Source organism: Delphinus delphis, chromosome 6, assembly GCF_949987515.2.
Source record: "Delphinus delphis chromosome 6, mDelDel1.2, whole genome shotgun sequence".
In the NCBI taxonomy this organism is placed as follows: Eukaryota; Metazoa; Chordata; class Mammalia; order Artiodactyla; family Delphinidae; genus Delphinus; species Delphinus delphis.
This window is the reverse complement of record NC_082688.1, coordinates 90,152,079-90,176,305: the sequence shown is the minus strand read 5'-3', so window position 1 is coordinate 90,176,305 and position 24,227 is coordinate 90,152,079. Positions and strand designations below refer to the sequence as shown.

Sequence of the window (24,227 nt, the reverse complement as noted above, 5' to 3'; positions counted from 1 at the left end):
CATTCCATCCAGAAACAACACAACACACTTTCTTCTCAAGTGCTCATGGAACATTATTCAGGGTAGATCATATCTTGAGTTACAAATCAAGCCTTGGTAAATTTAAGAAAACTAAAATCGTATCAAGTATCTTTGCAGCCCACAATGCTATGAGACTAGATATCAATTACAGGAAAAAAACTATAAAAAATACAAACACATGGAGACTAAACAATACGCTACTAAATAAACAAGAGATCACTGAAGAAATCAAAGAGGGAATCAAAAAATATCTAGAAACAAATGACAATGAAAACACGATGACCCAAAACCTATGGGATGCAGCAAAAGCAATTCTAAGAGGGAAGTTTATAGCAATACAATCCTACCTCAAGAAACAAGAAAAATCTAAAATAAACAACCTAACATTACATGTAATTAGAGAAAGAAGAACAAAAAAACCCCTAAACTTAGCAGAGGGAAAGAAATCATGAAGATCAGAGCAGAAATAAATGAAAAAAAAAAAAAAGAAGGACACAATAGCAAAGGATAATAGAAGTAATAGCTGGTTCTTTGAGAAGATAAACGAAAGTGATAAATCACTGGCCAGACGCATCAAGAAAAAATGGGAGAAGACTCAAATCAATAGAATTGGAAATGAAAAAGAAGTAACAACTGACACTGCAGAAATACAAAGGATCATGAGAGACTACTACCAGCAACAATATGCCAATAAAACGGACAATCTGGAAGAAATGGACAAATTCTTAGAAAAGCACAACCTTCCAAGACTGAACCTGGAAGAAATAGAAAATATGAACAGACCAATCACAAGCACTGAAATTGAAACTGTGATTTAAAATCTTCCAACAAACAAAAGCCTAGGACCAGATGAATTCACAGGTGAATTCTCTCAAACATTTAGAGAAGAGCTAACACCTATCCTTCTAAACTCTTTCAAAATATAGCAGAGGGAGGAACATTCCCAAACTCATTCTACGAGGCCACCATCACCCTGATAACAAAACCTGACAAAGATGTCACAAAAATAGAAAATTACAGGCCAGTATCACTGATGAACATACACGCAAAAATCCTCAACAAAATACTAGCAAACAGAATCCAACAACACATTAAAAGGATCATACACCATGGTCCAAGTGCGGTTTATACCAGGAATGCAAGGATTCTTCAATATAGACAAATCAATGAATGTGATACACCATATTAACAAATTGAAGGAGAAAAACCATATGATAGGGGCTTCCTTGGTGGCGCAGTGGTTAAGAAGCCTCCTGCCAATGCAGGGGACACGGATTTGAGCCCTGGCTTGGGAAGATCCCACATGCAGCAGAGCAACTAAGCCTGTGCACCACAATTACTGAGCCCGCATGCTACGACTACTGAAGCCCGTGCGCCTAGAGCCTGTGCTCTGCAACAAGAGAACCCAGCACAATGAGAAGCCCACGCACCGCAACGAAGAGAAGGCCCTGCTTGCCACAGATACAGAAAGCCCGTGCAGCAACCAAGACCCAATGCAGCCAAAAAATAAATAAAATAAATTTAAAAACCCCACAAAACCCATATGACAATCTCAATAGATGCAGAAAAAGCTTCTGACAAAATTCAACACCCATTTATGATAAAAACTCTCCAGAAAGTGGGCATAGAGGGAACCTACCTCAACATAAAAAAGGCCATATATGACAAACCTACAACCAACATCATTCTCAATGGTGAAAAACTGAAACCATTTCCTCAAAAATCAGGAACAAGACAAGGTTGTGCACTCTCACTACTATTATTTAACATAGTTTTGGAAGTCCTAGCCATGGCAATCAGAGAAGAAAAAGAAATAAAAGGAATACAAATTGGAAAAGAAGAAGTAAAACTGTCACTGTTTGCAGATGACATGATAGTATACATAGAGAATCCTAAAGATGCTACCAGAGAACTATTAGAGCTAATCAATGAATTTGGTAAAGTATCAGGATACAAAATTAATGCACAGTAATCTCTTGCATTCCTATACACTAACGATGAAAAACCTGAAAGAGAAATTAAGGAAACACTCCTATTTACCACTGCAACAGAAAGAATAAAATAACTAGTAATAAACCTACCTAAGGAGGCAAAAGACCTGTATGCAGAAAGCTATAAGACACTGATGGAAGAAATCTAAGACAATACAGATGGAGAGACATACCATGTTCTTAGATTGGAAGAATCAACACTGTGAAAATGACTATACTACCCAAAGCAATCTACAGATTCAATGCAATCCCTATCAAACTATCAATGGCATTTTTCACAGAACTAGAACAAAAAATTTTACCATTTGTATGGAAACACAAAAGACCCTGAATAGCCAAAGCAATCTTGAGAAAGAAAAACGGAGCTGGAGGAATCAGGTTCCTGGACTTCAGACTATACTACAAAGCTACAGTAATCAAGACAGTATGGTCCTGGCACAAAAACAGAAAGATAGATCAATGGAACAGGATAGAAAGCCCAGAGATAAACCCACACACATATGGTCACCTTATCTTTGATAAAGGAGGCAAGAATATACAATGGAGTAAAGGCAGTCTCTTTAATAAGTGGTGCTAGAAATTGGACAGCTACATGGAAAAGAATGGAATTAGAACACTTCCTAACACCATACACAAAAATAAACTCAAAATGGATTAAAGACCTAAATTTAAGGCCAGTCACTTTAAAAGTCTTAGAGGAAAACATAGGCAGAACACTTTATGGCATAAATCATAGCAAGATCCTTTTTGACCCACATCCTAGAGAAATGGAAATAAAACCAAAAATAAACAAATGGGGCCTAAGGAAACTTAAAAGCTTTTGCACAGCAAAGGAAACCATAAACAAGATGAAAAAACAACCCTCAGAATGGAAGAAAATATTTGCAAACAAAGCAACTGACAAAGGATTAATCTCCAAAATATACAAGCAGCTCATGCAGCCAAATATCAAAAAAACAAACAACCCATGGCTTCCCTGGTGGTGCAGTGGTTGAGAGTCTGCCTGCCGATGCAGGGGACACGGGTTCGTGCCCCGGTCCGAGAAGATCCCACATGCCGTGGAGCAGCTGGGCCCATGAGCCATGGCCGCTGAGCCTGCGTGTCCAGAGCCTGTGCTCTGCAACGGGAGAGGCCACAACAGTGAGAGGTCTGCATACTGCAAAAACAAACAACAAAACAAAACAAACAAAAAAAAAAACAACCCAATCTAAAAATGGGTGGAAGACCTAAACAGACATTTCTCCAAAGAAGATACAGATTGCCAACTAACACATGAAGGGATGCTCAACATCACTAATCATTAAAGAAATGCAAATCAAAACCACAATGAGGTATCACCTCACAGTGGTTAGAATGGCCATCATCAAAAAATCTACAAACAATAAATGCTGGAGAGGGTGTGGAGATAAGGGAACCCTCTTGCACTGTTGGTGGGAATGTAAATTGATGCAGCCACTATGGAGAACAGTATGGTGGTTCCTTAAAAAAATACAAATAGAAAGACCATACGACCCAGTAATCCCACTACTGGGCATATACCCTGAGAAACCCATAATTCAAAAAGAGTCATGTACCAAAATGTTCATTGCAGCTCTATTTACAATAGCCAGGACATGGAAGCAACCTAAGTGTCCATCAACAGATGAATGGATAAAGAAGATGTGGCACATATATACAATGGAATATTACTCAGCCATAAAAAGAAACGAAATTGAGTCATTTGTAGTGAGGTGGATGGACCTAAAGTTGGTCACACAGAGTGAAGTCAGACGGAGGAAAACAAATACCATATGCTAACACACATATATGCAATCTAAAAATAAAATGGTTCTCATGAACCTAGGGGCAGGACAGGAATAATGATGCAGATGTAGAGAATGGAGCTGGGATGAAGTGAGAGAGTAGCACTGACATATATACACTACCAAATGTAAAATGGATAACTAGTGGTAAGCAGCTGCATAGCACAGGGAGAGCAGCTCGGTACTTTGTAACCACCTAGATGGGTGGGATAGGGAGGGTGGGAAGGAGGTGCAAGAGAGAGGGGATATGGGGATATATGTATCCATATAGCTGATTCACTTTGTTATACAGCAGAAACTAACACAACACTGTAACGCAATTATACTCCATTAAAGATGTTATTAAAAAAAATGGTCAGGGCATAGGGAACTATATTCAATATTCTGTGACAAACCATAATGGAAAAGAATATGAAAAATAATATATGCATATATAACTGAATCTCTTTGCTGTACAGCAGAAACTAACACAACATTGTAAATCAACTACACATCAATAAAAAAATTATTAAAAAAAAAGAGTATATGCTATCATGCCTGATGATGTTAACCTGTCTGAGGTAGTGTTTGTCAGTTTTCTAAACTGTGAAGTTACTTTTTGCCCCCTTCACATACTCCACTCTTTTGAAGTCACAAAGTACAGCCCTCTCTCAAGGTGTGGGGAGTTAAGGTACACCACCTTGTGAAAGAGTATGTATATACATTATTTGGAATTTTATATAGATTTGCCTCACCTCTCTCATTTATTTATTCAATCATTTATATCAGCATGTACTCATTGATATTTATTTTATATTTTGGATTTTAATTCAACATTACATTATATGTTTGTTCAAACTGTTCCAGCTTTGGCCACTGGGAGCTCTTTCAGGTTGGCTTCTGTCCCTCTGACATTCAAAAAATTTTTTAAATTGTGGTAAAAGATACATAAAATGTACCAACTTAGCTATTTTTAAGGATCAAGTTTAGTATGTTAACTATGTTCACATTTTTGTGCAAAAGACCTCTAGAACTCTTCAAAACTTGCAAAACTAAAACTATTCCCATTGAACAGCTCACCATTTCTCTTTCCCTGCAACACGTGGCAACCACCATTGCATTTTGTTTCAATGAATTTGACTACTTTAGGTACCTCATACAAGTGGAATCACACAGTATTTGTCTTTTTGTGACTGGCTTATTTCACTTTGCTTAATGTCCTCAAGGTTCATCCTTCTTTCTTAAGACTGAATAATATTCTATTGTATGTACAGATTACATTTTCTTTATCCATTTATCCCTCAGTGGACATCTGGGTTGCCCCATCTCTTGGCTGTTGTGAATAATGCTGCAATGAACCTGGGTGTGCAAATATCTTTTCAAGGCCCTGCTTTCAATTCTTTTGGATATGTAAACAGAAGTTGACTGTTGGATCATATGGTAGTTCTACTTCTAATTTTTGAGGAACCTCTATACTGTTTCCCATAGTGACTGCAACATCTTACATTCCCACCAACAGGGCACAAGGGTTCCAGTTTCGCTGATCCTTGCCAACACTTGTTATCTTGTGTGGTTTCCTCCAACTTTGTGGGTATGGATTTGAATGCATTTATTCTAGCAGCTAAAGATGCATCATTCAGAACTCCTTTCAGGAGAATCTGATGTAGGGAGTATAGTTTGTTGACAGCTTCTAGCTACTACATTTTCAGATCAATGGATCCATCTGTGCTGAGGCCATGGACCCCCTCAGCTGCTCCCAGCCACTGACTGAGCAAGGCATGGGTCCAAAGTCAGGTCATTTCTGCCTGAAGGCTCTCTCTACCTTTGCCTTTACTCTCTCTCCTTTATCTTTCATGTATGCTTCCCCCAATAAATTCTTGCCCATCTAATTTTGTCTTGGCATATGCTTCTTTGACACAGGATTTTGGGAAGAAGTGAAATTAGATATTTGGTCTAGTGTCTTAATATGGAAGTCACTATTAAGTTTTTTTGTTCTTTAAAGATTGCAAATTCCAAGTTTCACTGAACTATGGGAGAATGAATTACTTCTAACATGTTTATTATCTGTGAGAAAGTTTATTGTCCTAATTTACTAAAACTTAAAATATTCCATCAAATTACCCAGGAAAATCCAGGTAGCAAAAATATATAACACTGTCCATTCCTTCAATAGATTTCAAATAAGTTTTAAAAGGCCACAGAATGATATATATATATAGAGATAGACAGATAACAGAGATATATATATACACGTGCGCACACACACACACACACAATACCATTTAAACAACTATGTTCTATACTTAAAAATTCAAGTATAGAAATATACTCTGTAGTGCTGAGGTAACACTGTAACTTTTCCTCAACATGACTACATAGGTGTTTACGGTTAAGTGTGACTATTACTGTGAAGCCTCAAAGTCACTTGATCAATTCCATTTCAATTTTAGACCAAAAGCAGTATATTATACATGCACCTGAAGGAAATATCAACATGTCTGTGTCCGTGTGTGTGTCCGGGGTTGGGGGGAGGGGAGAAGAGGTATATGCCAGGGAAAGGTTGACTGAACCACACAGATAACTGAATGTTAGAAGTCTGCTGTAGTCGGCAATACAGAAACATACACAGTCTTCGTGTTCAAAGTCTTCATGGGGATTTCTTCTGTAATTTCTAGAATGGAAAGAAGAAGTTTTAAAGAAATCATTTTTCTACCTATTCTGGATGAATATTAAAAAAATGTTAACTGCCTGGGTAGTAAGAAATTCAGCCTCACCTTAAGAGAAACCTAAACTTTGTCCCAGCTACTGGGGGTAGTTCTGAAACTCTGGGATTTCCTGAGTGATAGGAGCATCTTTTGTTATTTATTGTAGGCCCCTGAACACACCTGATGGTTTATGCTAATGAGATGACTCAGAGTGGAGCTGGCTACACCAGAAAGACCAACCATACAAGCAATCATACGTATGTAATGAAGCCTCAATACAAACTCTAGACACCAAGGCTCAGGTGAGCTTCCCTAGTTGGTAATACACTGTACGTACAACTGTCATGTATTCAGGCTAGGAGGTAACACTGTCCATGCCTCCTTGCAGAGAGATAATCTGAAGTTACATATTTGGACCCCCTCCCAGATTTGGCCCTGTGCATCTCTTCTCTTTACCTGGTTCTAGTTTTTATCCTTTCCCTATAATAAATGTAGTCATGAGTACAATAGCTTCCACAAGTTCTGTGAATCCTGCTAGCAAATTATCAGACCTGAGGGTGATTTTTGGAAACCCTCTGAACTTGCAGTTGGTGCCAGAAGTGACAATGGTCTTGTGTGAACTCTTTTGTCTGAGCTTGTAGTTGGAGCCTAACTCCTTATACTTGGGGTTAGAAGTTTTGGGCAGACTTCTGGAGGACTGTGCCCTTAACCTAACTAACTCTGAGTACTGCCCAAGATGTCCCCACAATCCCACACGAACAATATTTCCTATGTCTTCAGAAAAGGCCTAGAAGCAATGCTAAGCAAGCAGCTCAGATTTGTGGTTCCTCAATATTAACACCCTATAACAGGAAAAACAGCAAGTCATTTCCATGTTTGGGGAAGAAAGAGTACACATGATAAACCTAGGACAGCTTGCAATGTCAGAAAGCAAGAACTTATCAAAGACTAAAGACTCAGGTCAAAAAATACAGGAGCCAATACAGCTGAAGATAAAAGAAAAAACTGAGCATCCAAAAGCATAACACAAATACTATAGATCAAAACACACTGAATATATTAAAGCTCAGAAAAAGAGTGGGGCATTGGTGGGAGAAGAAGAAGGGAAAGGAAGGAAGGAAGGAAGGAAGGGAGGAAGGAAAGAGAAAGGAAAGAAAGAGGGAGGGAGGAAGGAAGGAAGGAGAAAATTTTTTAAAGTTCTATGCCTACTGTGGGGCATTTTGCGTCTAGCCAGATCTGAATTCAAAGGGAAGGACCAACTTTCTCTAAAAATGGCTCCTGTCCTAACAGGAACCCTGGATAAGAAAATGCTTTCAAAAGCTGCCTCCTTAATAGATAACTACAGGAGCTGGAGAAGATATTTAGAGTCTAGTGGAACAAGCAAGAAGGCATCAGTGAGTTTCTAAAACTGTAAGCCTTATGAGATCCTTCTAATTTACCAAATTATTAATATTTTATGAAAGATAATCTTGAGAGGAAGAATACAATGAAAATGAGGCAAGAGATATCAGATTGGGAAAAGATACTGGATTGGAAAGAATACCACGTTTCTTGATAATCTTGGGTGAATAAGTTAACTTTCAAGCTTTTACCTACTAAACTTGCCCAGTCAACCTTAAAGAGCAAAAAGAAGGTAATAAGACATTATAGGTAAGATCTGGTTTGTGAATCATAGGTAGTAGTACTAATATCTAATTCACATGGATGTGATTCTATCCTTGATCAGTTTCAACCAGGTACCTACACTTGCATACAACAAGTAAAAATGATGACACTTCTTCATTTTCACTGCTCAACTGCACTTGGTGACCAATGGATTTGAGGGCTAAGAAAAAGAAGTTAAGAATATCTTTGAAGTTTCACACAAGGTTATCAAAACAGGAAGCTACACCTACTTGTTGATGCTGACTACCAAACCATCATGAAAGAGCCAAGTGTGTTGGAAGGAGAGTGAAAAAAGCCTTCTGATAGAATGAAAGCTTCATGGACATAACTGGAAAGACAGATAAGGACCAGAACAGGAAGGATTTTATGTGTCAAGCTAAAGATTCTGAAGCATTAGATAATAGTGAGCCTTGGGGGATCCGAGCAGGGGAACATCATCAAGGGAGGAATCTGCATGAAGACAATCTTGGTGGAAGAATACAGCCTGCAGACAGGCTGTCTCATTAGATGATGAGGCCCTAAAACTAGTGAGGGGTAAAGAGACAAAGGAGAGTTATTGAAAATAAATCTCAAGCAAAGTAATTGTGCTTCATTGAAGAGAGAAATGTAAGTGGAAAAGAAGGCTTTCCCTTTTAATGATGTAGCAGAAAATGTCAAAGTATAATATAAAACATTAATAAAAAAATTTTTTTTTTTAATTAAAAAAAAAATAGCTGAGCAAGGGAAGAAAATGAGAGAAATCCACAGAGCCCAAAATATCATGAATCCCAAGAGGTAGCTGAACATTAAGATTTTCTGGTGGACCTGGAGGCTTAAAGACCTGGCACTAATAGGCTATGAAAGTGAGAGAAGAAAAATCCTAGGGTCTACACAAACTGGGGAGTCCAATGAAACCTCCCTCAAAAAACTGAGACCTCAGAGTCTGTCATACAGAGTGAAGTAAGTCAGAAAGAGCGAGACAAATACTGTATGCTAACACATATATATGGAATTTAAGAAAAAAAAAATGTCATGAAGAACCTAGGGGTAAAACAGGAATAAAGACACAGACTTACTAGAGAATGGACTTGAGGATATGAGGAGGGGGAAGGGTAAGCTGTGACAAAGCGAGAGAGAGGCATGGACATATATACACTACCAAACATAAGGTGGATAGCTAGTGGGAAGCAGCCACATAGCACAGGGAGATCAGCTCGGTGCTTTGTGACTGCCTGGAGGGGTGGGATAGGGAGGGTGGGAGGGAGGGACACGCAAGTGGGAAGAGATATGGGAACATATGTATATATATAACTGATTCATTTTGTTGTGAAGCAGAAACTAGCACACCATTGTAAAGCAATTATACTCCAATAAAAATAAATAAATAAATAAAAATTAAAAAACAAAAAACTGAGACCTCAAATAAGGAGCCCATGGAAAAAGGGTAAATTTCAAAAAGATCCTTCACCACAGAGAAAAACAGTTAAGAGAACGTTATGAGTTTAATAATGGCCTTCCAAAAGATATGACCATGCTTTAATTCCTGGAAACTGTGACTGACCTTTTTTGGAAAAAGGAGAAACAGACATAAGAGGTGGCAATGAGGCAGAGATCAAAGTGATGTAGCCACAAGGATGCTTGGAACCACCAGTAGCTGGAAGAGGCAAAGAACAAATTCTCCCCTAGAGAATACAGTCCTGCTCACACCAATTTCAGACTTCTGGCCTCCAGATCCGTGACAGAATACATTTCTGTTGTCTCAGGCCACCCAGTTTTTGGTAATTTATTACACCAGTAACAGTAAACCAATATAGAGACTTGCCCCACTTAGCCTTGGTTTGGGGAGATAGAGAGACAGAACATGTCCCCATGAGAATTCTGGCCCCTTGCGTGACTGGGGCCAGAACTTTCTAAACACTCTCTGTGGCCCAAAATAATTGAGTTTAAAGTGGGCAAGGGTAGACAGTGCCCCCAAAGAATTAAAGAAATGTTCCCTTAAAGTGGACATCAACTGAAACATCACAAAACAGCCAGCAAGAATCAACTTCGTCAGAACTCTAGAAAGCAATCAAACGTTTACAGCAACCAAGTGAATGTTGAATCAGAGAAAAGGCAACTTGAAAATGGCAGGAAAGAACTGTGTTTTTACTTGTGCTTTACCAGCTCCTTCCTAGCTTGGTGGTGGGCTTGAAGACAGTAGCCCCTGTTTCCAGTGTGGGACCCTGGCTCCTAGTTCCAGGAGGAATGGAGCAAAAGTATTGCGTTTGTTCTAACCTGTCTGGGAGCTACTTGAAGGGCTTACATAAGGTGCTTGTCTCTGTTTTGCCTACTTGGAACTCACTCAGGGTGGAAAAGTGGTGGGCACTGCATGAAAACCAAAGGCAAACAAAAAACCCACGGCTGCCTGAGGCAAAAGATTATGGATGAGACAGGCAATGGGTTGCTTAAGGCCTGGGAGGAAAAGTTTGGGCAATTAGGGCATTAAAAAGTGCCTCTGTATGCTGAATAATTTAGAAAGCCACATTCATGCCCAGGGCAGTATGCATATACAGAAAGATCTGAGAAGACCCTAAGCATTTGATTCTGATAAAGGTAAAAAGCTTTTTTGGCCAAATGTGGCTGATCTTCAGGGCTCAGTGAAAACAGGAAGAGAAGCCTGAGGCAGAACTGTAAACAGCCTGGTGGAGCTGAAGGAGTGGACCAGAAAGAGACAATCTTAAAAGACTGGGAGAGGTAGGTATTTTGTTTTTAAATTTTTAGTTCCTGGAGGTCAAGGAAATCTCTGTCAAAATAATAGCTGAACATAAGCTAAAGGAACAGAGACTTCAGGGACTACATACAACCAGGAATAGTCTTTGTAAAAATAGTTTGGAAAAGTCATAAACAAACAGACGACTGTAGCCTTCAACCATCAAACACGGCAAACCCTGGGGAAGAGAACCTGATTTCCAGAGTCACCAAATTCAAATATCCAGTTTTCAAAGAGAAAAAAAAATTACAGGGCATACAAAGATATAGGAAAGTACGGCCCATTCACAGGAAAAAATAATTAACACAATCTGTCCCTGAGGAAGCGCAGATACTTGGACTTATTAGACAGACTCTAAATCAACTGTCTTAAATGGAAAATAACTGACTAATGGAAAGGTCAATGGAAACCACATACAAAGAACAAGCCAAGAAAACAATGTATCAACAAAATGAGAATATCAACAGAGAAATTATAAAAGGAACTGAACAGAAATTCTGGAGCCGAAGTACAATAACTGAAATTAAGAAGTCACTAGAGAAGCTTAACAGCATAATTTAGCATACAGAACAAACAGTGAACTCGAAGATAGGACATTTGAAATCATCCAGTCTGAAGGAGAAGGAAGAAAAGAGAATGAAGAAAAGTGGACAGAGCCTAAGGGGCGTCTGAGACACAGACCAAGTGGACCAACATACACACTACGGGAATTTCAGGAAGAAAAGACTATAAAGAATATTTGAAGAAATAATGACCAAATCTTGAATGTAGCAAGAGAGAAGCAAAACACCAGGATATTCAATAAGATTAGAAGATTAATTTCTAATCAGAAACCATGAGAGCCAGAAGGCAGTGGGAAAACATACTTAAAGTGCTGAAAGAAAAAACTATCAACAAAGAATTCTCCATTTTGCAAAACAGACTTTTTCTTCTTAATTTTTCTTCACAAATTAAGGAGCAATTAAGACATTCCAAAATAAACAGAAAGTTGAGGGAGTTCATTACTGCTAGAACTGCCCTCCAAGAAATGCTAAAGGGATCCTTCAGGTTGAAATGAAAGGATGCTAGACAGTAAGTCAAAGCCATATTGTTGTTGTATTTTTTATTTTTAACTTCACTTGTTGTTTTCTACATGATTTAAAAGTAAATCCATAAAACACAGTTAAGAACTTATGTTTTGGGGAACATAATTATGAAGATATAATTTCTGACAAGAATATAAACGGGGGCAGAACTGTATAGAAGCAGAGTTTTTATATGTTATTAAAGTCAAACTGGTATCAAGAGTTAAATTGTTATAAATTTAGGATGCTAATTGTAATCCCCATGGTAAACACTAATATCTTAAAAAACACACACACACAAGAGGAAGTAAAAAAAGAAAACAGTAAACTGCAAAAAATGAACTGAACACAAAAGGTGGCAGTAATGGAGGAAATGAGAACAAAAAAGGTACAAGGCTTCTTGAAAAAAATTCCCAGTAAAATGGCGGAAGTTCTTCCTTATGAGTAACTATTTTTTTTCTTTTTAACCAAAGCCTAACTGACCCAGGGAAAGGGAAATACCCACCTCTAGCCCCCTTTACCTTCCTTTCTTACCTAAAGAGGAAAAATTTTAAAGCTGAGTAACACCTGTGAGGGGCACAGCCCAGAGGCACAGGCTTACTAAAGACTGAGAACTAATCATAAAATTATAGAACACTTCCCCCACTTCTCCTCCCCCCATACTTTACTACAACATCATATGGGCTCCTGTATGACAACAGGGCATTACAGCTGAAAGTATGGGCAAAGCTCTGACCATATTTAAAAAGGAATCTCTAGGGAAACCATAAGACAGAAGAAGGAAATTTGAGCCTCTGGAACCTACAGCAACAGTAAACAATAAACACAGCCTAACTCCTAGCCAGATAAACATAAAACCTTACAATAAAGGCCTATTTACCTCAGTTCCTTTTCCCCAGTACATCATGTACTGCTATCGACCAAATACTACAAAGCATTCTAAAAAGGAAAAAACACAATAGGAAGAGATGAAGCAAGCAACACAACCAGACTCAGGTATGGCAGAGATTTTGAAATTATCAGATTGGGAATTGAAAATAACTGGGATTAATGTTAAGGACACTAATAGAAAGGGTGGACAATATGCAAGAACAGATGGGTAATGTAAGCAGAAAGATGGAAATTCTAAGAATTAAAAGGAAATGCTAGAAATCAAAACTCTGTAACAGAAATGAATAATGCATTATACCAAAAAAGTTATACCCAGGCACAGCATATTCAAACTGCAGAAAATCAAAAGACTACCTTTGGAAAAGATAATGCCTAGCAACTTTCCACCAGTGCTAGGAGACACAAATCTTGACTCAGAAAGTCCAATAAATCCCAGGCTGTATGGCTGAATAAATAAAAGGATGAAATGGTAAAAGGTTTTGAGTTGGGATGACAAGAAGGATGGCTATAAACAGAAAAACCCAGATCCCATCAGCGGAAGCTGTTTAAGGAAATGATTCCAGTGGCAGCAGCACTAAAATGAACACCCATGTGTAATAGGGAATCGAATATAGAACAGAACTCGGGGGAGGGCTAAGATGTCACTAGAGAAGTTGTCAGAACAGCCACAGAAGGTGAAATCACAGAAGTGGATGATTTAAGTGGGAGAAAGAGAAAACATACCCTCGAAGACACTAGCCTGTGCCTTATCCTGACTCTCTGTTTTCTGAATTATGGAATGGGGAATATGTCAACTAATGACCTAGCTCTTCACATTTTTATGCAGCTCACCAAGAAAAGGTATGCTTTATAAGTTGTTAAGGAGGAAGTACAATGTCAGTTATGTTTCCTTCAAGCTGTTATTTTAAAATACAGTGAACATTTTGATTCTCGGGGAAGAGGACAATTTTAGGATCAGCAAATAAGCTAATTTACCTAGAAGCATGTATTTTAATATACCAATATAATTTTTAGATTATTTCCAAAGCAAAAAGGATCATCCTTTTAATTATATTTTTCTTATTATCTATTTTATACATATCATCCTTTTAATTATTATTATTTTAACATTTATAGTATGGCAAATTTCTGGAGAAAGAGCAAAAAAAAGAAAAAAAGTATAACAATAGTACTATCTCTTACACATATAACTGATGGCATCACAATCTATTTTCAATAAAATAAAAACAAAAATGAAAAACAATTAGCACGTTCTATAATCTCCTCACCTTCTGTTTGAGCCTCATTCAAAAACAGTTTTAGCTTCCTGCTCCGAAGGCCAAACACCTTGGCTGTTTCATACAGAAGACCTTGGTGGGTCAGCCCATTCTGCCCAAGTGGATTTTCAAGCAGGAGAGTGCCTACTGTTCCCATTAAACACTCTACAGAAAAAAAAAAACCCAAAATGGATTAAATCCTGAGAGTTCACCCTCTAGCTAGTGGATCCCTAATGGAGGTAGTGAGTAGATAGTAGTGCTGGCTTTGAAAGCCAGCAGTGGGTACAAGAGCAAGAGTGGGATTAATTGTACAGTCTGCAGAAACAGTCTTAAATATTTCACAGGGGGAAAGGAGAAAGAGAAGAAGAAAAAACAACTAGTATAAAAGCCCAGTAGTTTAGGGAAGAGATATTCAGTAAACAGTCAAATGAAGAGCCTGAAGACAGTAATAAATGTGCACAGTGAGGACCCCAAAATATCAAGGAAAAATAAGTATCGATCTAGTCTGTTGATTAAGGCATGGATATGTACAACAGTTCTCAGAACATTTTCCAAGAAAAAAAGAAGGCAAAATTTAAGACTACAATGTTCTGACATTTAACAGTTCAGCTTCGTTTGGCTGTAATTTTTACCTAACCAATTTACCTCATTTCCTGACCATATCAGATGGAGGGGTGTTTCTACATAAATACACCAAAAGAAACAAGCCGTGAGTATTCCCCAAAGAAGTGTTGGAGTCTACATTTTAAATTACTAAGTTGAAGCTGACTTAAAAAATCCATATAAATCAGAGAGATTGAACATTAAAGGAAATCTTAACATCTAGCACACCATAACCTGCCTGCTGAGGGTGTTCACAGCTGGGGGAGGCACGCACCTTGTGGGTCTGCATTCAAGAGCTGTAGGTTGATATACTGACAGAGAAGAGTACTAGGACTGTTGACCATAGAGGGAGTTGATCCTGCAGCCACACAAAGTGTTTTTCCACTAAGACTCAGTAAGTTGGTTTGCTTTTTTATTTCTAAAAATAACAACAAAAATATCATTCTTTCAGGGGGAAAGTTCAGACCTGAAGTCATTCACTTTTTCCTATTTAATTATTAAACTATCATGTATCTTTACAGTGATGCTTTCCACTTTATTTCTATTTATCAAAGGATACTGTCTTTTCTATAAAATTAGGCTTTAATGACATGCAAATAGTAGGTAATCTTAATGTTGCAAAATAGCATAATATTCATAACTTATAAGGCAAATTGTTTTTTCCCCTTTTAGTATTTTTCCTCCATATTATAGCTCCTCTTAAAATTTCCTCTTATATCAGAATCCTAAACTTTACCATGAAAAGGCGGCTTATATTAAAAAAAGATAATTATGATCAGAAGATAAGCTGACTAATGAACATATGTGGAAAAGAGCAAGACACACAGAACACACATAGTGTAATTTCATTTATATACAATTAAACATTGCTTAGGGTAGAAGATTGGTTACAGCCACTATGCCACTAAAGGTTAAGGTGGGGCTCAGGCATTACTCAGCTTTCACAGGCTTCCGCCTGCTGGGTCAGAGGGGACAGTGAGCTAGACAGATGTGAGTTCCAGTATGTCCTTGCTTCTTATTCTACAGTGACTTGAGATAGAGACCCAAGCTGTCCACTGACTTACTTACCAGCTCCCCTTGGTGGATCCTGGTGAGAGATTTTTCTCAGAGCCCCCAGTGAACCATCTGTCTTCCAGACCTTAACTTCCTCAGTTTCCCCACATCATGTTTGCTTCCCTTATCCAGCCTTAGCAAATGGCTGTCCACAGTGCTTCTATCAATTTACAATCCAACAGGGAATGACAAATCCTATTACATAATATCCCTGACATCTGATATTGTGAAATTCTTCTAGCTTTTGCTAATTCGGTTACATGTGATAGTACCTCATTGTGGTTTTTCCTACTGAGGTTCAGCAGTTTTCCCTTTATTTATTGGCCATTTAGATTTCTTCTTTTAAGCTACTGATATTTAAAAGTTTCTGAAAATGAACATTCAGGTTTGTTAAGTGAGTGTATTAGTTTCCTTTGTCTGCTGTAAGAATCACAAACTGGGGAGGGAGGTGGGGTGGGGTGGGTGGGACGGCTTAAAACAACAGAAATTTATTGTCTCACAGTCTCTGCAGGTGAGAAGTCCAAAATCAAGGTGTCAGTAGGGCCATGGTCCCTCTGAAGCCTGTAAGGGAATCCTTCTTTTCCTCTTCCTAGCTTCTGGAGGTTCCCAACAATCTTTGGTGTTTCCTGGCTTGCAGGTTTGCCTAATTTCAATTTCTGCCTTTGTCACCACATAGCCTTCTCCCTGTTTATGTCTTCACATGGCCCTCTTCTTATAAGGACCCCAGTCATACTGGAGTAGTGCCCACCCTACTCCAGTATTACCTTAACTAATTACATCTGCAATGAACCTATTTCTAAAGAAGGTCACATTAGATGGTACTGGGGGTAAACATAAGGACTTCAACCCATCTTGGGGTAGAGGTGGGGGATTTGGTGGTGATGTCACAATTCAACCCATGACAGTGGGAGGAAATGTACTTATAATTCTTTAAAATTTTATTTAGGCTTGTCTCATTGAGAATCTGGATTTAGCAAGACGCTGGATTTAGCAAGACACAGACACTATGTTTAATAAAGTTAAAACACAACAGGGAAGTCTCTGAAGCCTAGAATGCATCACATGGCTAACAGTAAAGGGTAGGATTAGAACCTTCATCTCCTAGTAAGTCCAGTGTTCTTTCAGCCATATCACACAAAGAAAGCATAAAGAGACACTTGCAGGCAGGCACTACTGTAGAGGCTGGCCCTGACTCAGAGTCAGGAAAAAGGCAAAGGTTATGTTACCAAATTAAGATCCTTAATGATCAATCTCATGTCAAAGGACACAGATGAATATCTTTTGACTTTCTACACACCTGTTTCACCATGGAAGACAGCCAGCTCTCTATTTTTTACACCAAAAACGCTAGTAACAACACTCTTCAGCTTTAGAAGGTCCAACCTATTATCTCCTTTTGGATTTTCCAGAAGTAGTACTCCACCTAAAAAGCCAAAAATATAAGTGAAACAGAAGAAAAAAAAAGTTAAATTTGAATAAAAAGTCAAGGGGAACACATCATTTGTATATTTTCTTTGGTAAATGTCTATTCACGTCTTTTCCCATTTTCTAATTAGATCTAAAAGAAACTGTTGCATTTTGAGACTTCTTCATATATTCTAGATACATCCTTTGTTGGATATGCAGTTTGCAAAGATCTTCTCCTAGTCTGTAGCTTGTTTTTTCATCCTTTTCGCAGGATCTTTCACAAAGAATTTAAAATTTTGAAGAAGTTCAATTTATCAGTTTTTCTTTTTATGGATTGGACTTCTGGTATAAAGTCTTAAAAACTCTGCCTAATCCTGAATTCTAAAAATTTTGGTTTTCTCCTAAATGTTTTATTTTTTTTTAAATAAATTTATTTATTTAATTTATTTCTGACTGCGTTAGGTCTTCGTTGCTGTGCGCGGGCTTTCTCTAGTTGCGGGAATGGGGGCTACTCTTCGTTGCGGTATGCAGGCTTCTCATTGAGGTGGCTTCTCTTGTTGCAGAGCACAGGCTCTAGGTGCGAGGGCTTCAGTAGTTGTGGTGCACGGGCTTGGCTGCTCTGCGGCATGTGGGATCTTCCCGGACCAGGGCTCAAACCCATGTCCCCTGCATTAGCAGGCAGATTCTTAACCACTGAGCCACCAGGGAAGCAAGTCTGTGATCCATTTTAAGTTAGTTTTTGTATAAGGTGTAAGACTTAGGTCTAGGACATTTTTTTTGCATGTGGATATCTAACTGCCTAGTACCATATAATGAAGACTACTCAATTAAGTTTCTTTTGCTCCTTTCTCAAAAATCATCTGGCCACATTTTGTGATCTATTGTGAGTCTACTTCTGTATTCTGTATCTGTGACAATGATTTTTGTGTCTATTCAATGCTCATGCCACACAAGTCTTCAGATAAGTCTTGAAGTTGGGCAGGGTGATTTCTCCCACTATATTCTTATTTTTCAAAAGTGTTTTAACTACTTTATTTTTCTTCTCTTTCAAGAAAATTTGGCTATATCTACAACAAAATATTGCTGAGATTTGACAGGACTGAGTTAAACTTATATTTTAACTGGGGGAGAACTGACACGTTTATTATACTGAATTTTCCAACCCATGATTATGGCATGTCTCTCCATTCATTTACTTATTTAAACTTATTTATTTATGGCCACATTGGGTCCTTGTTGCTGCACACAGGCTTTCTCTTGTTGTGGCGAGCAGGCGCTACTCTTCGTTGCAGTGCGTGGGCTTCTCATTGTGGTGCCTTCTCTTGTTGTGGAGCATGGGTTCTAGGCATGTGGACTTCAGTAGTTGTGGCAGGTGGGCCCAGTAGTTGTGGCTCATGGGCTCTAGAGCGCAGGCTCAGTAGTTGTGGCGTGTGGGTTTAGCTGCTCCGCGGCATGTGGGATCTTCCCAGACCAGGGCTCGAGCCTGTGTCCCCTGCATTGGCAGGCAGATTCTTAACCACTGCGCCACCAGGGAAGTCTCTCTCCATTTATTTTGATCTTTGATTTTTTCATCATTATCTTGTAGTTTTTGACATAAAAGTCCTGTACCTGTTTTATTAGATTTATACCGAAGTATCTCTCTTTTGAGCAACTGTAAATGGTATTACATTTTAAATTTCATTCTCCATGTGTTCATTGCTAGAATATAAAAATTAATTTTTATATGTTTATCTTATATCCTGTGAATTTGATGAAAACCTTTTTCTTTTTATAAGCAATATGATTTTTAAAAAAGTAATAGATTTTATTCAATTACTTTGGAAACAAACCCTCCCAATTAAAGCTTAAACCCAAATGGTATATAAAACTAGCCAAAATACTTTAAAATAATATAAAGATCATCTGTAGTTTTTTCCTCATAACATGAATGCTTTCAGTCAGACAGTAAATTATAAATCATATCACATCATGTTGATGCAGATGATAAATTGTGGTTGCATTTGAAATCAATCCTGGGAAAATAATCTTGTTGGAGTTGTGAGCTCTTCCTAGTTGTTTGGTCAGTTGGTCCAGAAAGAAGCAGTATTGAAGTCAGCAGATGGGGGAGCTAGGCCCCATCTGTTTTGTCACTGCTCATTCTGCTGACCTTCTGTGACTAAAGCTGACAAAAAACGCTGGCCGTGTTGACATTTCTTATGCACATCCTCTGCTCCTGCAACTAATTCCTTCCACAGGATCACCTGTCTCCACCTAAGACAGGCAGACTGTTGGCAGTGATGGACCAGCTCACATGCCACACATCATTGAACTTGTGCAGCAGTGTAGAGGACCACGTATTGCCCGAGGTATCATCACAGGTCCAAATGGATACACAAACATCCTGGGAATAGCTGGTAACAGTGCTGGTGGGCAAAGCAATGGAGGGGTCCCAGTATACATCTCAGTCTGTAGATTCCTTGCAATTTTCTATGTAGACAATCATGTCACCTTCAAATAGAAACAGTTTTATTGCTTCCCTTCTGATCTGCATGGCTTTCCTTTTCTTGCCTCATTCTACTGGCAAGAACTTCTAATGCAATGCTGAATAAGAGTAATGAGAACAGGTATCCTTGCCTTGGTTCTGACCTTACACAGAAGACATTCAATCTCTTCCAATTAAGTATAATGTTAACTATAGGTTTTTTACAGATGCTCATTATCAAGTTGATGAAGTTCCTCTCCCTATTTTTCTGACAGTTTTTTTTTTTTATCATGAATGAACACTGAATTTTGTCAAATGCTTTTTCTAACTGGTATAGTCTTATAAGCTTTTAGTCTGTTAATATGGTAGATTATACTGATTGGTTTTTGAATACTGAACCAGCCTTGTAACCTTGGAATAAACCTCACCTGTCATGATACATAATTCTTTGTATATACTGCTATATTCAATTTCATGATTTTTTGTTAAGAATTGTACATTTATATGCATGAGAGATATTTGTAGTTTTCTTTTTTTTGGTATTGTTTGTATCTGGTTTTGGTGTCAATACTTTATTATGGAATAAAGTGAGTTAGGGAGTGTTCCTTCGTTTTCTATTTTCTGGAAGACCTGTGTAGAACTGGTGTTTATTCTTTTAAAGTCTGGTTGAATTCTCTAGCAAAACCATTTGGATCTGGAGATTTCTTGAGAGTTTCATTACTTTTTAAAAATTGCCATCTCTTTTACTTTTTTCCTCAGTTTCCCTTCCTCCCTTTCCCAAGACTTATTATGAACTTTGTTTTTCAAGTCCATGTTCTCGTATTTCGTAATTCTATATGTTCATAAACAATGTGTGATGATGTATTTTTAAAATTTACATGAATGCTCGCTATTGTATATTTAATTGTGAAACTTGCTTTTTTCATTGAAAATGTTTTTTAAATATAGAAAAATTTATACATAGAGATACATTTCATTACTTTTAACTGGTATGAGGAACCGACATTATGAATATGTCTATGTCCCTTTTTGATGGACATCTGTATTGTGCAACACCATCAGTGATGGCATTAAACTCAACTAGAAAATCAAATTTACAATCAAAGTTTCTAGGGAGTTTTTAAATTATGAGTTCAATCTCCTTAATAGCTATAGGGCTACTGAAATTATCTATTTCATATGAGTGAGTTGAGGCAGTTTGTGCTTTTTGAGAAACTGGTTCATTTCATCCAAGTTGTCAAATTTATGTGTAGAGAGTTATTCACAGTATTTACTTACTTTTTGATTTCTGCAGTCTGTATTCATGTCCTATTTTATTCTTTTTTCTTTTTTTGATGTACAGTAAACTTTTACTATTTTATTCTTGATATTGGTAATTAGTGTTTTCTTTGGTTCTATGTCAGTCTCACTAGAGGTTTATTGATTTTATTAATTTTTTCAAAGAACCACATTTTTTGTTTTATTATCTTTATTGCTCTATTTTCAATTGCTTTGATTTCTGTTCTTATTTTTACTTTCCTTCTTTCTGCTTACTTTCTTTTTTAGATTCTTGAGGTTGGAACTTACTGATCGAAACTTTCTTCTTTTCTAATGTTAGTCTTCAGAGGTACAAATTAGCTGTAATCCACATATTTTGATACTGTATTTTCCTTTTCATTGAGTTTTAAGCATTTGTTTTTCCTTAACACTTTTTCTCTGATCATGGATTATTCAGAAGTACGTTTTTTAGCTTTCATATGTGCTGAGATTTTGCTTTTACCTTTCTGTTATTGATTTATAGTTTGATTCCACTGTGGTCAGAGAACATACTCTATATGATTTCAACTCTTTAATGTGATGAGGTTTATTTTATGGCCTAGGCTATAATATACCTTGGTAAATGGGAACTATATACCTTGGTAAATGGGAACTTGAATAGTATGTGTAGTCTGCTGCTGTTAGGTGGGGTGTTCCATAAATACTGATTAGATTCTGATTTTCTGTCTAACTGTTCTCTCAAACTATAATTACGGATTTTTTTGTTCTCGTTCAAGGTCTAACAGTTTTTGTTTTATGTATTTAAGCAGCTCTGTTGTTAGGTACATATACATTTAGGATCATTATATTTTCCTTTGGGTTGACATTATATCATTATTTAGTATCATTGGTAATTTTCTTTGCTATAAAGTGTACTCACTGAAATGAACATAGACACCCTGCTCTCTTTGAATAATGCTTGCATGGTATATCCTACTTTAGCCTTTTACTCTCAACCTACCTATTTTGTTATATTTAAGGACTTTCTTGTACACAGCAAAAGGCCGGATAATGTGTTTTTATCACTCTGCCAATCTCTATTAATTGATGTATTTACACCATTTACATTTAGCGTAATTACTAATGTTAAGTTTAAGCCTTCCATTTTATTTTCTGCTTTGTATTTGTTCTATATTCTTTTTCCATGCTTCCTGTAGGATACTTGAACATATTCCAGAATTCCATTTTTATTTGTTTAGTGTTTTTGTATGTATCTTTTAGTGTAGGCTTTTATAGTGGTTGCATTAGGTGGTACACTATATATACATAACCACTGGTGTTGACATTTTACCAGTCTGAGATAAGTGTAGAAATCTTAACTCCCTTTACATCCCTTTGCTCTTCCCTATTTATAACTATCTTGAATATTCCTTGCATATGCATTTAGAGGTTTTCGTTTTTGTTGCAACCATCAAACATAAATTTTAAAAATTCAAGAAGAAAAGTCTGTTGAATTTATCTATATTTTGACTCTTTCAATTTTTTTCCCCTCTGTTCTGATGTCCCTAGATTTCCTCTTTTATCATTTTCTGTTTTAAGAATTTCCTCTAGCTATTCTTTTAGTAAGTCTTGCTAGTAACAAATTCTTTTAGTTTTCCGTCATTTGATAATGTCTTGATTATCCCTTTACCTTGAAAGATATTTTTGCTTGATATAAAATTGTGGGTTGACAATACTCATCTTTTAGCACTTGAGAAATGTTGTCCTTTCATCTTCTGACCTCTACTGATTTCTGACGAGAAATCCAGTATGATTCAAATTGTTTTTCCCCTAGAAGTTAGGTATTGCAACATCTGTCACTGCTTTCAAGATGTTTTCTTGGCCTTAAGTTTTCAGAAGTTTTACTATGTTATGTCTGATGTGAATTCTTTTGGATTTATCCTGTATGGTGTTTTCTTAGCTTCTTGAATCTGTAGGTTTATGTGTTTTGCCAAATTTAGGAAGTTTTCAGACATTATTTCTTTGAACACTTTTTCAGTCCTGTCCTATCTTCTCTTCCTTCCAGAATGCAGTGCCAAGAACATTAAACTTTTGTTATTATCCCACAGATCCTTCAGGCTCTGTTCAGTTTTTTAAGCTTTTTTGTTTTTAACTCTGTTATTCAGAATGGGTAATTTCTATTGTTATTTCTTCCTGTTTATGGATTCTTTCCTATCTCTTCTATTCTGTTGTTGAGCCCATCCACTGAGTTTCTGTATTTTAGTTATTGTATTTACCAGTTCTAATATTTTAATTCTATTCTTTGTATCTTTTACTTGTTTACTGAGGCTATTTTTCACTTGTTTCTATTGTGTTTGTAATTGCTCTGTGAAGCATTTTTGTTAAGGCTGCTTTACATTCTGTCAGATAATGTCAACGTTTCTGTCATCTTGGTGTTCCTATGTACTGATTGACTTTTTTCATTCAGTTTAAGATCTCCCAGTTCTTGGTATAATGAGTAATTTTCAATTAAAACCTGGACATATTAGGCATTATGAGACTCTGGTTCTTATTTACATCCTCTATTTCAGTTGACTTTGTTTGACATTACACTGGCGAGGGAAAGGGAATACTGCTTCATCTCTGATTAGTGAGAGAAGTCCGGGTTCCCTATTTAGCTTGCATTGACACTGAGGTCAGGACTCCTTGTTACTTCTGGGGTGGGGGTGGTGTGGTGGTGGTGAGGGGTAAGGTGATGCAAGAAAGGAGTTCCTGTTCTCCTCTAGACCTCCACTAATACCTCCCCTGGCCACAAAGAGTAGGAATGCCTCCTTACTGCTCCCCATGTGGCCTTCACTGACATCTTGACAGGGTGGAGGGATATGTGGCCTCACTACTGCTGGGTAGTGGTAAGGGGAAGGGATGTCTTGTTATTGCCTGATGGGGATAGAAGTTTAGGTTCTCCATGTGGTCTACAATGACACTACTGGGCAAAAGAGCTCGTTATCACCCAGGTAGGATGAAAGTCCCAGCTCACTGCTTGGTCTTCTCTGATACCACCATGGCAGTGAGGGCTTGAGGGTCCTCAGCCTGGGAAAGGTCTAGGCTCCCCACTTGGCTCTGGCTGGTGTGAATGGTAGTAGAGCCTAGTTTCCTCTGTCTTATTTGGGTGGAGTAGAGCAGTTACTGTCTGGAAGTTTTTTTGTCTTGCTTGGTTGCCACTCTCCTGGTCCCACCTGCAGAGAGCAGGATTTTGTTGGGGTATTTACGTCCATGCCCATTGGCATTTCCAGATTGCCAGCTTCTTCAGCTCCAAGCCTGGGATACATGAAGCAAAAAGAAAAACCAGGGAACTCTCCACTGTTTTCTTACTTGTTCCCAAGATC

At 37.7% G+C, this 24,227-nt stretch overlaps 1 protein-coding gene across 4 annotated transcripts in view; it reads right to left on the bottom strand.

Moving 5' to 3' along the window:
• Positions 1-5,849: 5,849 nt before the first annotated feature.
• The window catches only part of IARS1 (isoleucyl-tRNA synthetase 1), an 80,982-nt gene continuing 62,604 nt past the window's right edge, over positions 5,850-24,227 (bottom strand). For all 4 annotated transcript variants that reach the window (XM_060015059.1, XM_060015061.1, XM_060015060.1 and 1 more), the window contains exons 31-34: positions 17,056-17,181; positions 14,980-15,123; positions 14,115-14,267; positions 5,850-6,464 (exon numbers count right to left, since the gene is read on the bottom strand). In XM_060015059.1, the coding sequence (XP_059871042.1) occupies positions 6,382-6,464; positions 14,115-14,267; positions 14,980-15,123; positions 17,056-17,181 (506 nt within the window). In that variant the 3' untranslated portion in view covers positions 5,850-6,381. The remainder of the gene's footprint in view (positions 6,465-14,114; positions 14,268-14,979; positions 15,124-17,055; positions 17,182-24,227) is intronic.